The sequence below is a fragment of the Oncorhynchus gorbuscha genome, linkage group LG03, assembly GCF_021184085.1.
Source record: "Oncorhynchus gorbuscha isolate QuinsamMale2020 ecotype Even-year linkage group LG03, OgorEven_v1.0, whole genome shotgun sequence".
Lineage (NCBI taxonomy): Eukaryota > Metazoa > Chordata > Actinopteri > Salmoniformes > Salmonidae > Oncorhynchus > Oncorhynchus gorbuscha.
This window is the reverse complement of record NC_060175.1, coordinates 90131997-90145149: the sequence shown is the minus strand read 5'-3', so window position 1 is coordinate 90145149 and position 13153 is coordinate 90131997. Positions and strand designations below refer to the sequence as shown.

Sequence of the window (13153 nt, the reverse complement as noted above, 5' to 3'; positions counted from 1 at the left end):
CGTATGATGTTTTTGTATTGGGTTTAGGTAGAGACATTATCATTGTCATGCACATTGTCGTGTAGCTCGTACCACAGTGGTGCATTGTGTCTAAGGCCATTGGTACATATTCTTCATCCCTCTCCATACTTGTTGCTGTGTCCTCTCTAGACCCGTATGGAGCGTACAGACATTGGCACCCTTCTCATCCCCAACATCAAGTCCTCTGACTCTGGCACCTACCTGTGTGTCGGAACCAACTCCATAGGGTCCTCAGAGGCTCGCATCGAGGTCACTGTCAATAGAGGTGAGAGGTCACTCCAAGGTCATGTTCAGTAGGGCACTCGTTTTAAAAAGTTTCGCAACGTAAATCGGAAACAGCTGTTTCTTATTGGAAAGATAGTTCAGATTACGTCAATGTTTTAATCTGTTTCAAAATGTTTTCTCCCTAATGGGCATGACCCAGGTAATTGTACCCCAGAGCTTGCTGCCGCTGTGCGTTGATAGTAATTTAACATTAGTAAATGTCTGTGTCCTGTGTTTGTGGTTGTGTAGCAATAGGAGGAGACACCATCTCGTCAGCCATCACCATCCAGCCCTCCATAGCTGACGTCCAGGAGGGACAGTCTCTGGACCTTAACTGTTTTGTCCCTGGTAACCCCCCACCTGCTGTCACCTGGAGGAGGTCTAGTGGACGCCTGTCTGCCAATCACCAGGTTGGAATATACACATGTTCTCTTACTAGGGTTGAACAATTCTGGAAACTTTACCAAAATTCCCAGGTTTTGGTTTTTCCAAAGTTCCCAACATGGATTTCTGAAAACCCAGGAACTTTGGGACCTTACCTCTAACATACAAATGCTTCCAACTGTTCACATAAATGTACTGTAGCCACGTGATGATATGGTATCATTACTGTTTAGGATGCTCAGCTAGTCAAATCTCTATGAAAAATCTATTGAAGGGATAGTGGGACATTTTGCTAGCTAGCATGCTAGTTGATTCTGCAGACTTCCAGTCATTGTGCTAACGCTAGTTCTAAATTGCATCAGAAACCACCTTCAACTTCATTAAAACTGAAAGCAGAGACATAAAAATGGCATCCATGAGTTCATCTGACTCTGGGGAAGTAGAACAAAATCATTGCCAACATGTCGCACTATCCCTTTAATGAAGACTGTTTATTTCAGCTGAATATTCAGCAGGATAATTCCCATTGTGCCTAACAGGTTCTGGGTACCCAGCTGCGTATCCTCTCTGCCAGCCCAGATGACTCTGGGGAGTATATCTGTCGTGCGGAGGCAGGGCCTGGTACAACTGTCCGTCAGGCCTCAGTCTCTGTCTCAGTCACAGCCACCTCCTCTCGTAAGTCAGCAAGCTATTCTCTCTGTGACAGTACACTGGCTTGACAATGGAACTATCCTCTCTACTGATATCACTGGGGATGGTGGTGAAGCAGTCCGACGTATACGCAGTAGGAACATCTGTGTAATTTATTTAGTGGCCTTTCGTCATGTACAGTATTACTTTTCCAGTTGTGTTTAATTCCAACCCTCCTTAAAGTGACCTCAAGAGTGTATGCTTTACTTTTCCACACTGTGCCATGATCTCATCCTGGTTCAAACCTTCCTGGGTTTCTGGTTTGTCATGGTTTGTATTTGCTTCTAAATTCCAATGCTTCCAATGGAGGCCATAGACCTAAAGTATCATGATCTTGTACTTACAGTACACCCTCTTGTAAATGTTGTAGGATTAGAACTTGAGTGAGTAGAGGAAACATTGTCCTGTTGTAATGTTTGTGGTGGTGTGTGTTCCCTGGAGCAGGCCTGCAGACCCCTATCATCTCCATTGAGCCCCACAGTGCAGCGGTGCGAAAGGGAGAGTCAGCCAGCTTCAAGTGTAGGGTCTACAGTGGAGCCCAGCCCGTTCGCCTGGAGTGGAAACTGTCCAACAACCAGCCCCTTCCTGGTGAGGCCCCTCCCCCTCACACACATACTGTTACACTGTTACTCTCCAACTGGAGGATACTGAATCATTCAATTCAATTCCATACAGCAGAAAGGCATTTAGTCCGATTCTTGTCAGATGTCAGAATCACGTCATTATCCACACATGCAAACTACCTGCAATACATTCAGTAATGACAACATATCGTCTGTATCCAATTACTGTTCTTTAATTTCTAGCTACGTTTTTAATTTAACACACACAGTTGCTGCTTGTAAGAGATGTACTTGACAGACTAAATTATTCCCTATAAAACCTGTCATTCTGTAGACAATGTGAAGATTGACCATTACGGCTCTGTCCTCATCATCACTGATGCCCGCCCTAGCAACCAGGGCACCTACCGCTGTGTGGCTAGCAACTTGTTTGGAATCACCCAGAGCATGGTCTCTTTGATTGTCAGAGGTATGGTGTAGTCACACACACACACACATACACACACACAAATACTGTATGCTGTTGATGTTTATGGTGTGGTTCAGTATGAGCAGCTACTCTCTGTCGATGAACTAAGGGCCCACCTTGATGGTTGTCATGGTAAAGGAAAGGTTGTTTATTTGGGTGATGTCATCCTTCCTTCCAGAGTCTCCCGTAGCGACTGTCACCCCTCAGGGGCCTGTGCGAGTCAAGGTGGGTGAACCCATCAATCTGGAGTGCCAGGCCTCCGGGGAGCCACGGCCATCTGTCACATGGCACAGGCTGGACAACGCCCGCAAGACCATGCTGAGTAGTCCTGTGCCCATGGAGTCCAACGCTGTCATGCAGGTACTGTACTGGATCTGTGTTCATTTTTACTGATCTTTTGTACTGTACAGGCGAAAGGTAGCCTAGTGGTTAAGAGCTTTGAGCCAGTAACTGACAGGTCGCTGGGGTATTTAAAGAACAATCCTGTCGAATTTGTTAATAATTTGTGATGTAACTAAAGACGATAGGACAACATAACATTATCCCTTCATTTATATATTTCCCAGCTGTCAGGGTCACATCCAAATGTGGGGAAACGTATATGATTAAATATAAAACTATTAGTGAGAAGATGTAGTGTGATGTTAGCCTTCTAAATGAGAGAATTGTTTTTCATATGAAGTCTTAAAACCTCTTGGAACTCCCTCTCCCGGATCCGGGAGAATTGTCATCAACTAACACTAATTAGCATAACGCAAGGGACAAAAAATATTACTAGAAAATATTAATATTCATGAAATCACAAGTGAAATATATTTTAAACACAGCTTAGCCTTTTGTTAATCACCATGTCATCTCAGATTTTGAAATGATGCTTTACAGCCAAAGCAAGACAAGCATTTGTGTAAGTTTATCGATAGCCTAGCATAGCATTATGGCTAGCTAGCAGCAGGCAGCTTGGTCACGAAAATCAGAAAAGCAATCAAATTAAATCGTTTACCTTTGATGAGCTTCGGATGTTTTCACTCACGAGACTCCCAGCTAAACAGCAAATGTTCATTTTATCCCATAAAGATTATTTTTATAGCCGAAACAGCTCCGTTTGTACTTCACGTTTGGTTGAGAAATCCACCGGAAACTGCGGTCACGACAACGCCGAAAAATATTCCAAAGTAGATCCATAATATCGACAGAAACATGGCAAACGTTTTTTTATAATCAATCCTCAAGGTGTTTTTCGATAATATATCAACCGGGACAGGTGGCTTCTTAGTAGGAAAGAGAGAAACAATGGCCGCATTTGTCTTTTATGCACAAAACACTCTGAGAGCCTCCAGCTGACCACTGACGCAATGTTGTCATTCAGGCTCATTTTTCAAAATAAAAGCCTGAAACTATGTATTGTGACACTAGACACATTAGGGAAGCCATAGAAAAAGGAATCTTGTTGATATCTCATTCACTGCTCAATAGGGACGCATAGGAACGCAGAGCTTTCTATATAAGAGTCCCTTCCTGATTGGATTTTTCTCAGGCTTTCGCCTGCAATATCAGTTCTGTTATACTCACAGACAATATTTTTACTGTTTTGGAATCTTTAAAGTGTTTTCTATCCTAAGCTGTCAATTATATGCATATTCCAGCATCTTGTCCTGACAAAATTTTCACAAAAATAAGAAAAGCAATCAAATGAAATCATTTACCTTTGAAGAACTTTGGATGTTTTCACTCAGGAGACTCCCAGTTAAATAGCAAATGTTCCTTTTTTTCCAAAAATATTATTTTTGTTGGCGAAATAGCTCCCGTTTGTTCTTCACGTTTGGCTGAAAAATCGACCGGAAAATGCGGTCACTACAACGCCAAACTTTTTTCCAAATTAGCTCCATAATATCGACAGAAACATGGCAAACGTTGTTTAGAACCAATCCTCAATGTATTTTTCACATATCTATTCGTTATATCCGTTTGGACAATTGGTTTCTCATAAGAAGCGATTGGAAAAATGGCTACCTCAGTACTTTACGCAAGATTTTCTGCGGGAGTCATCATGAGACCACTTGCTCAATGTGGTCCCTTATGGCTATTCTTCAACATAAATGCGTAAAAAGACGTCACAATGCCGTAGACACCTTGGGGAAAACGTAGAAAGCGTAAGCTCATTCCTAGCCCATTCACAGCCATATAAGGAGTCATTGGCATGTAGGGCTTTCAAAATATGGGGCACTTCCTGGTTGGATTTTTATCTGGGTTTCGCCTGTAACATCAGTTCTGTTGCACTCACAGACAATATCTTTGCAGTTTTGGAAATGTCAGAGTGTTTTCTATCCAAAGCTGTCAATTATATGCATAGTCGAGCATCTTGTCGTGACAAAATATCCCGTTTAAAACGGGAACATTTTTTTATCCAAAAATGAAAATACTGCCCCCTAGTTACTAAAGGTTAACCTCTCTAGGGTATGTGGGACACTAGTGTCCCACCTGGCCAACATCCAGTAAGATTGCAGAGCGCCAAATTCAAATACAGAAATACTCATTATAAAAATTCAGATCTATTTTACATAGGTTTAAAGATTAACTTCTTGTGAATCCAACCACCGTGTCAGATTTCAAAAATGCTTTATGGCGAAAGCATACCTTACAATTATTTGAGAACATAGCCCAGAAGACAAATCATTACAAACAGTAACCAGCCACGTAGAAGAGTTACACAAGTCAGAAATAGAGATAAAATTAATCACTTACCTTTGATGATCTTCATATGTTTGCACTCAGAAGACATTTATTTATTCAATAAATGTTCCTTTTGTTCGATAAAGTCTGTCTTTATATCTGAAAACTGTTTTGTTCGCACATTTTCTTCAGTAATCCACAGGCTCAAACGCAGTCACAACAGGTAGACAAAAAATCCAAATTCTATCCTTAAAGTTCATAGAAACATGTCAAATGATGTTTATATTCAATCCTCAGGTTGTATTTAGCCTAGTTAATCGATAATATTTCAACCGGACAATAACGTTGTCAATATAAAAGGTAGACAGGAAAGGCACTCTCTTGGTCGTGCGCATGAAAAAGCTCTGTGACACGGCAGGGTCCACTCATTCAGACAGCTCTTACTCCCTAATTTCTCAGAATTACAAGCCTGAAACAATTTGTAAAGACTGTTGACATCTAGTGGAAGGCATAGGAACTGCATGTTGAGTCCTAAGTCAATGGATACTGTAATGGCATAGAAGGAAAAATCCTACTTCCTGAATGGATTTTTCTCAGGTTTTTGCCTGACAAATCAAAACAGTTTCAGAAACTTTAGAGTGTTTTTATCCTAATCTACTAATTGTATGCATATCCTATCTTCTGGGCCTTGAGTAGAATTTGGGCATGCTTTTCATCAAAAATGACAAATGCCCAAGAGAAGTTAAGAAAATAAACGAAATAATAGTTTAAAGAAATATATAAATATATATATTTTTGGTGAATTTTACCCCTTTTTTTCCCCAATTTCGTGGTATCCAATTGTTGTAGTGGCTACTATCTTGTCTCATCGCTACAACTCCCATACGGGCTCGGGAGAGACGAAGGTTGAAAGGCATGCGTCCTCCGATACACAACCCAACCAAGCCGCATTGCTTCTTAACACAGCGTGCATCCAACCCGGAAGCCAGCCGCACCAATGCGCCGGAGGAAACACCGTGCACCTGGCCACCTTGGTTAGCGCACACTGCGCCCAGCCCACCACAGGAGTCGCTGGTGCGCAATGAGACAAGGACACCAAGCCCTCCCTAACCCGGGCGACGCTAGGCCAATTGTGCGTCGCCCCACGGACCTCCCGGTCACGGCCGGTTACGACAGAGCCTGGGCGCGAACCCAGGTACTCTGATGGCACAGCTGGCGCTGCAGTACAGTGCCCTTAACCACTGCACCACCCGGGAGGCCACAAGAAAAATATAAATAAAGAAATAATAAACTAAAGTTGAAAAATTTACAAATTTACACAAAACATAACAATAACGAGGCAATATTCAGGGGATACCGGTACCGGGTCAGTGTGCAGGGGTACAGGTTTGTTGAGGTCATTTGTACATGCAGGTAGGGGTGAAGTGACTATTCATAGATAAAATAAATAGTGAGTAGAAGCAGTGTACAAAACAAATGGAGGCTCTGTAGTGCCTTGCAGTCAGATGCCGAGCAGTTGCCATATCAGGCGGTGAGGCAACCGGTCAGGATGCTCTCGATTGTACAGCCACAGAACCTTTTGAGGGTGGACCCATGCCAAATTGTTTCAGTCTCCTGAGGGGGGAAAATGTTTTGTTGTACCATCTTCACAACTAGTTTGTTGGGGATGTGGACACCAAGGAACTTGAAACTCTCGACCCGCTCCACTACAGCCCCTTTGTAGTCCACGATCAGCTCCTTTGTCTTGCTCACATTGAGGGAGAGGTTGTGTTCCTGGCACCACACTGCCAGTTCTCTGACCTCCACCCTATAGGCTGCCTCATCGTTGTCGGTGATCAGGCCTACCACTGTTGTGTCGTCAGCAAGCTTAATGATGGTGTTGGAGTCGTGTTTGACCACGTAGTCGTGGGTGAACAGGGAGTACAGGTGGGGACTAAGTACACACCCCTGAGGGGCCCCAGTGTTGAGGATCAGTGTGGCAGATGTGTTGTTGCCTTCCCTTACCACCTGGGGGTGGCCCGTCAGGAAGTCCAGGATCCAGTTGCAGAGGGAGGTGTTTAGTTCCAGGGTCCTTAGCTTAGGGATGAGATTCGTGGGTGCTATGGTGTTAAACTCCTAGCTGTAGTCAATGAACAACATTCTCACATAGGTGTTCCCTTTGTCCAGGTGGGAAAGGGCAGTGTGGAGTGCAAATGAGATTGCGTCATCTGTGGATCTGTTAGGGCGGTATGCGAATTGAAGTGGGTCTAGGGTAACCGGGAGGATGCTGTTGATGTGAGCCATGACCAGCCTTTCAAAGCACTTCATGGCTACCGACCTGAGTGGTACAGGGCGGTAATCATTTAGGCAGGTTACCCCTCATTTCCTTGAGCACAGGGACTATGGTGGTCTGCTTGAAACATGTAGGTACTACAGACTCAGTCAGGGAGAGGTTCAAAATGTCAGTGAAAACACTTGCCAATGGGTCCTCGCATGCTTTGAGTACACGTCCTTGTAATCCATCTGGCCCTGCGGCTTTGTGAATGTTGACCTGTTTAAAGGTCTTACTCACGTCAGCTACCGAGAGCGTTATCACACAGTCATCCAGAACAGCTGGTGCTCTCATGCATGCTTCAGTGTTGCTTGCCTCGAAGCGACCATAAAAGGAATTTAGCTCGTCTGGTAGGCTCACGTCACTGGGCAGCTCGTGTCTGGGTTTTCCTTTGTAGTCTGTAATAGTTTTCAAGCCCTGCCACATCCGACGAGCGTCAGAGCCGGTGTAGTAGGATTCAATCTTAACCCTGTATTGACGCTTTGCTTGTTTGATGGTTCGTCTGAGGGAATAACAGGATTTCTTATAAGCATCCTTGAAAGTGGCAGCTCTAGCCTTTAGCTCGATGCAGCTGTTGTCTGTAATCCATGGCTTCTGGTTGGGATATGTACGTGCGGTCACTGTAGGGACGATGTCGTTGATGCGCTTATTGATGAAGCCGATGACTGAGGTGGTACACTCCTCAATGTCATTGGATGAATCCCAGAACATATTCTAGTCTGTTCTAGCAAAATAGTCTTGTAGCGTAGCATTGGCGTCATCTGACCACTGGTACTTCCTGCTGTAGTTTTTGCTTGTAAGAAGGAATCAGGAGGATATAATTATGGTCAGATTTGCCAAATGAAGGGCGGGGTAAAGCTTTGTATGCATCTCTGTGTGTGGGGTAAAGGTGGTCTAGAGTTTTTTCTCCTCTGGTTGCACATGTGACATGCTGGTAAAAACTTGGTAAGTTAAGTCTCCCTGCATTAACGTCCCCAGCCACTAGTATTTCCACTTCTGGATGAGAATTGTATTGTTTGCTTATGGCCTAATAGAATTGGTTGAGTGCGGTCTTAGTGCCAGCATCGGTCTGTGGTGGTAAATAGATGGCTACGAGTGATATAGATGAGAACACTCTTGGTAGATAGTGTGGTCTACAGCTTATCATAAGGTACTCCACCTCAGGCGAGCAATACCTCAAGACTTCTTTAATATTAGGCATCTCGCACCAGCTGTTATTGACAAAAAGACACACACCCCCACCCCTCGGTCTACCAGACGTAGCATCTCTCTTCTGCCGGTGCATAAAAAATCCCGCCAGCACTATATGTATAACCTTTCCTGTGTGTTTTTATGTTCTTCTGTGTGATTATTTAGTTAGTTAGTAAATAAATAATTAAGCCAATTGGTATATCGATGATTCGTCATTTATGCTAGGGTTCGTGCAGATATCTAAGAGTTTGCGACATTCAGAATATGACTGATGAGGTAATACATGAATAAGTGACTGTAATCAATAAGATATGAAAATAAGAGAGTTAAATTCAGGAAATAGTAACTCTTTAAACAACATTTTCCCATGGTGCCCCGACTTCCTAGTTAATTCATGTTTACGTGATTAGTTTAATCCCGTAATAATTACACCTAGAGAAATGATTTAATAATGTAACAGTCTTCACATTAATGATAGTCCAAAAGACACGACACGGTCTTCCCCCTCCCAGGTCCTAGTGGCCCGTCCAGAAGACAGTGGCACCTACGTGTGCACGGCCCGCAACAACGAGGGAACCACCGAGACCAGGGTGGAAGTGATCGTGGAAGGGGGTGCCCAGGTGCCCACCTCACCACGTGCCTCTGTGCCAGAACCCCTTATGGTGGTGGTGGAGGGACAGACCACCACACTGAGATGTGATGCTCACGGTAACTGATGCACTTCCAAATTACACTAACGATTATTAAAGCAAAGTTAACAGAGTTCCCCAGGTTTTGATTGTACTGATACTTGTTATTACAGAGAATACATCCTACAAATGAGAGTTGAGAGGAACTTCATGTCATGGACACCTCATCTTTGCTAAGACCATACAACTGGCATTACAAATAATGTACATTCACTTAAGTCCTTTTTACACACTGATATTGTGATTTCCCTCCCTCCCAAGGATTCCCCTCCCCTAAGATCACATGGTCTAAGCTGCGTGCCCCTCTCCCCTGGAGACATAAGGTAGTGGACAACACCCTAGTCCTGCCCAGTGTTGGCCGGGCAGACTCTGGAGAGTACATCTGTAACGCCACCAACAACATGGGCACCACAGAGGTCACCATCATGCTGGATGTGGAAAGTGAGTCTGATAAACAGATTTTATTAGCCTCGTCCCAAATCTTTTGTAATTCTTAACCAACTCCTGTTAATCGTGATCGTGTTGGCTATACAAGTCTGGAACCAAAGAGATCTGGGTCCAGGTTAGGGTTTCATCACTGCTGGTTCCAGTCTGAACAGAAATATTGTGGAGACTTATACAGATTATTAACACCAGTAAAACTCAATGACACAGCTCATGAATCACGTCTCACCATGCGTAAATGTGACCTCACATCTCTATGCGAGCTTAAGTCTAATTTAGTGATTTGCTTTTACATTTTATAAAAAATATAGACTTATATCTTAAAAATCTATCAACTGTAGATGAAACATGGGAAAGTTATGCTGTAAAACCACTCAGGGGACAAGTATGAAAAAAAGCTCTTGAAAGATTTTGCTGAATGTTCACACTTGCTGGAGACCTCTTCTTTGTTTACGCCCATTCAGCATCTTTCACGCCCTCTTAAGGCTTAGCCCCACCCATGTAAATGCATATGAGTCAGCAGAAAGTAATCTCTCTATTTAAACTTTCTCCAACTGAGCTTTGTCGTTAGCACCAGCTAAATTTGCAGGTTGACCTTTAATTGTCATGAATCTTGCCCTAGAGGCAAAACTGAGCAAAATTAAAGGTTAGGGTTAGCAGTGTGGTTAAAGTTAGGATTAGGTTTTAAATTATTTTATGACTTTGTGGCTGCACGAGCTAGTGACCACTCTGCAGAGATGCCTCTAAGTCAAGATTCATGACATTAAATGCCAACCTACACTAAATTCAGGGCAGCAATGTTGTTGAGCGCTGTAGCAATGCTTTTGCAGTTGGCCATGACTATATCTTTCCAAAAATCTGCGGAAGCAAACTCCTTCTGTAGCTCAGTTGGTAGAGCATGGCGCTTGTAACGCCAGGGTAGTGGGTTCGATTCCCGGGACCACCCATATGTAGAATGTATGCACACATGACTGTAAGTCGCTTTGGATAAAAGCGTCTGCTAAATGGCATATATTATTATCTATATACTGACCAGGGAAACCCCATTATGTTATACATGTAGGCAGAAGCCTGTGATATGACAGGCCAAACATCTCTTGGCATATCTAGCCCCTTCATTACCACAGCCAGTCATGGCAAGCCAGGAAGGATCCTGTCTTACTCCCTGTATTGCTATATACTTTCTCCTTGGCTAAACTAGGCTTGTTATTTACATTTTTTATCCATATTTACAGATCAACTACAATTATTTTATCAGGAAAGTTCACATGTTCAAGAAGGCATATCGGAAGGCCTCCCGGGTGGTGCAGTGGTTAAGGGCACTGTACTGCAGCGCCAGCTGTGCCACCAGAGACTCTGGGTTTGCGCCCAGGCTCTGTTGTAACCGGCCCCGACTGGGAGGTCCATGGGGCGACGCACAATTGGCCTATTGTTGTCTGGGTTAGGGAGGGTTTGGTCGGTAGGGATATCCTTGTCTCATCGCGCACCAGCGACTCCTGTGGCGGGCCGGGCGCAGTGTGCGCTAACCAAGGTTGCCAGGTGCACAGTGTTTCCTCTGACAAATTGGTGCGGCTGGCTTCCGGGTTGGATGGCGCTGTGTTAAGAAGCAGTGCGGCTTGGTTGGGCTGAGGACGCATGACTTTCAACCTTCGTCTCTCCCGAGCCCGTACGGGAGTTGTAGCGATGAGACAAGATAGTAGCTACTAAACAATTGGATACCATGAAATTGGGGAGAAAAAGGGGTAAAACCCCCCCCCCCCCCAAAAAAAAAGAAGGTATATCGGAAGGAAAAAGGATTAGAAAATGATAATAATTTCGGCCTTACTGTGAAGTCGGAAATAGCTCCAAATGTCCAGCTTCCTGAATCAAGTCACACATCATCATCTATTCCTAATACTAGTCACGTTAGTATCTCTAACCTTTCATGTCTCTGTGATGCAGCTCCTCCTTATGCCACCTCCCTGCCCGACGACGTGGCAGTGCGTGTGGGCGAGGTTATCCGACTGCAGTGCCTGGCTCATGGTACTCCCCCCCTGCTCTTCCAGTGGACCAAGCTGGACGGCAGCCTGTCCACCAGGGCTGACGTCCAAGCAGGAGACCTCCAGATCAACCTGGCCACAGCCGAAGACACTGGCACTTACAAGTGTGTCGCCACCAACAAAGTGGGCACCAGTGAAGCACATGCCAAGGTTACAGTCAGATGTAAGTAAGCCCAGTCACATCCTGGCTTCTGTGTTGATGAAATTTGTCTACAGTAAGGTTTTTGTTATCATAAAAACCACCTTCAGTGAAGCACACACTCCCTTATTGTGTATGTGTGTGTGCATCTGTGTGTGAATGCACTTGCCTGCCTGCCTGCCTGCGTGTGTGTGTGTGTGTGTGTGTGTGTGTGTGTGTGTGTGTGTGTGTGTGTGTGTGTGTGTGTGTGTGTGTGTGTGTGTAGCGCCCCTAGCGGTGCGTGTGTCTCCTCAGGTGGAGGTGAAGGCCCAGGGTAGTGCTGTGGAGTTCACCTGCTCTGCTGCAGGAGGCCTGGGGACCACCATGGAGTGGCTGAAGGAGGGAGGAGCCCTGCCCCCCAACCATCACATCAAAGACGGAGTGCTGAGGTGAGAGAGCCAGGAGTCACTTTACAGCTGGCAGTCCAAATACGTAACAGCCAAGTTAATAAACAGATCACTGACCATTTCGAATCCCACCGTACCTTCTCCGCTGTGCAATCCGGTTTCCGAGCTGGTCACTACACGATATCATAACCGCCATCAATAAAAGACAGTACTGTGCAGCCGTATACGTCGACCTGGACAAGGCTTTCGACTGTAAATCGAAATATTCTTATCGGCAGACTCAACAGCCTTGGTTTCTCAAATGACTGCCTTGCCTACTTCACCATCTACTTCTCAGACAGAGTTCAGTGTGTCAAATCAGAGAACCTGTTGTCTGGACCTCTGGCAGTCTCTGTGGGGGTACCACAACGTTCAATTCTCGGACCGACTCTTTCCTCTGTATATATCAATGATGTCGCTCTTGCTGCGGGTGATTCCCTAATCCACCTTTACGCAGATGACACCATTCTGTAAACTTCTGGCCCCTCTTTGGACACTGTGTTAATCAACCTCCAAATGAGCTTCAATGCCATACAACACTCCTTCCGTGGCCTCCAACTGCTCTTAAATGCTAGTAAAACTAAATGCATGCTCTTCAACCGATTGCTGCCCGCACCTGCCCGCCCGACTAGCATCACTACTCTGGACGGTTCTGACTTAGAATATGTGGACAACTACAAATACGTATGTGTCTGGTTAGACTGTAAACTATCCTTACAGACTCATATTAAACATCTCCAATCCAAAATGAAATCTAGAATTGGCTTCCTATTTCGCAACAAAGCCTCCTTCACTCATGCTGCCAAACATACCCTCGTAAAACTGACTATCCTACCGATCCTCGACTTCGGCGA

General features: G+C 44.6%; 1 protein-coding gene across 1 annotated transcript in view; it reads left to right on the top strand.

Annotated features, from left to right (window-relative positions):
* Positions 1-13153, top strand: part of hspg2 (heparan sulfate proteoglycan 2) — a 225051-nt gene that overhangs the window by 181591 nt on the left and 30307 nt on the right. The window contains 10 exon segments of the mRNA XM_046344359.1: positions 151-286; positions 535-695; positions 1209-1344; positions 1804-1947; positions 2257-2391; positions 2570-2751; positions 9076-9271; positions 9514-9693; positions 11638-11898; positions 12140-12302. Coding sequence (XP_046200315.1) covers positions 151-286; positions 535-695; positions 1209-1344; positions 1804-1947; positions 2257-2391; positions 2570-2751; positions 9076-9271; positions 9514-9693; positions 11638-11898; positions 12140-12302 — 1694 coding nt within the window.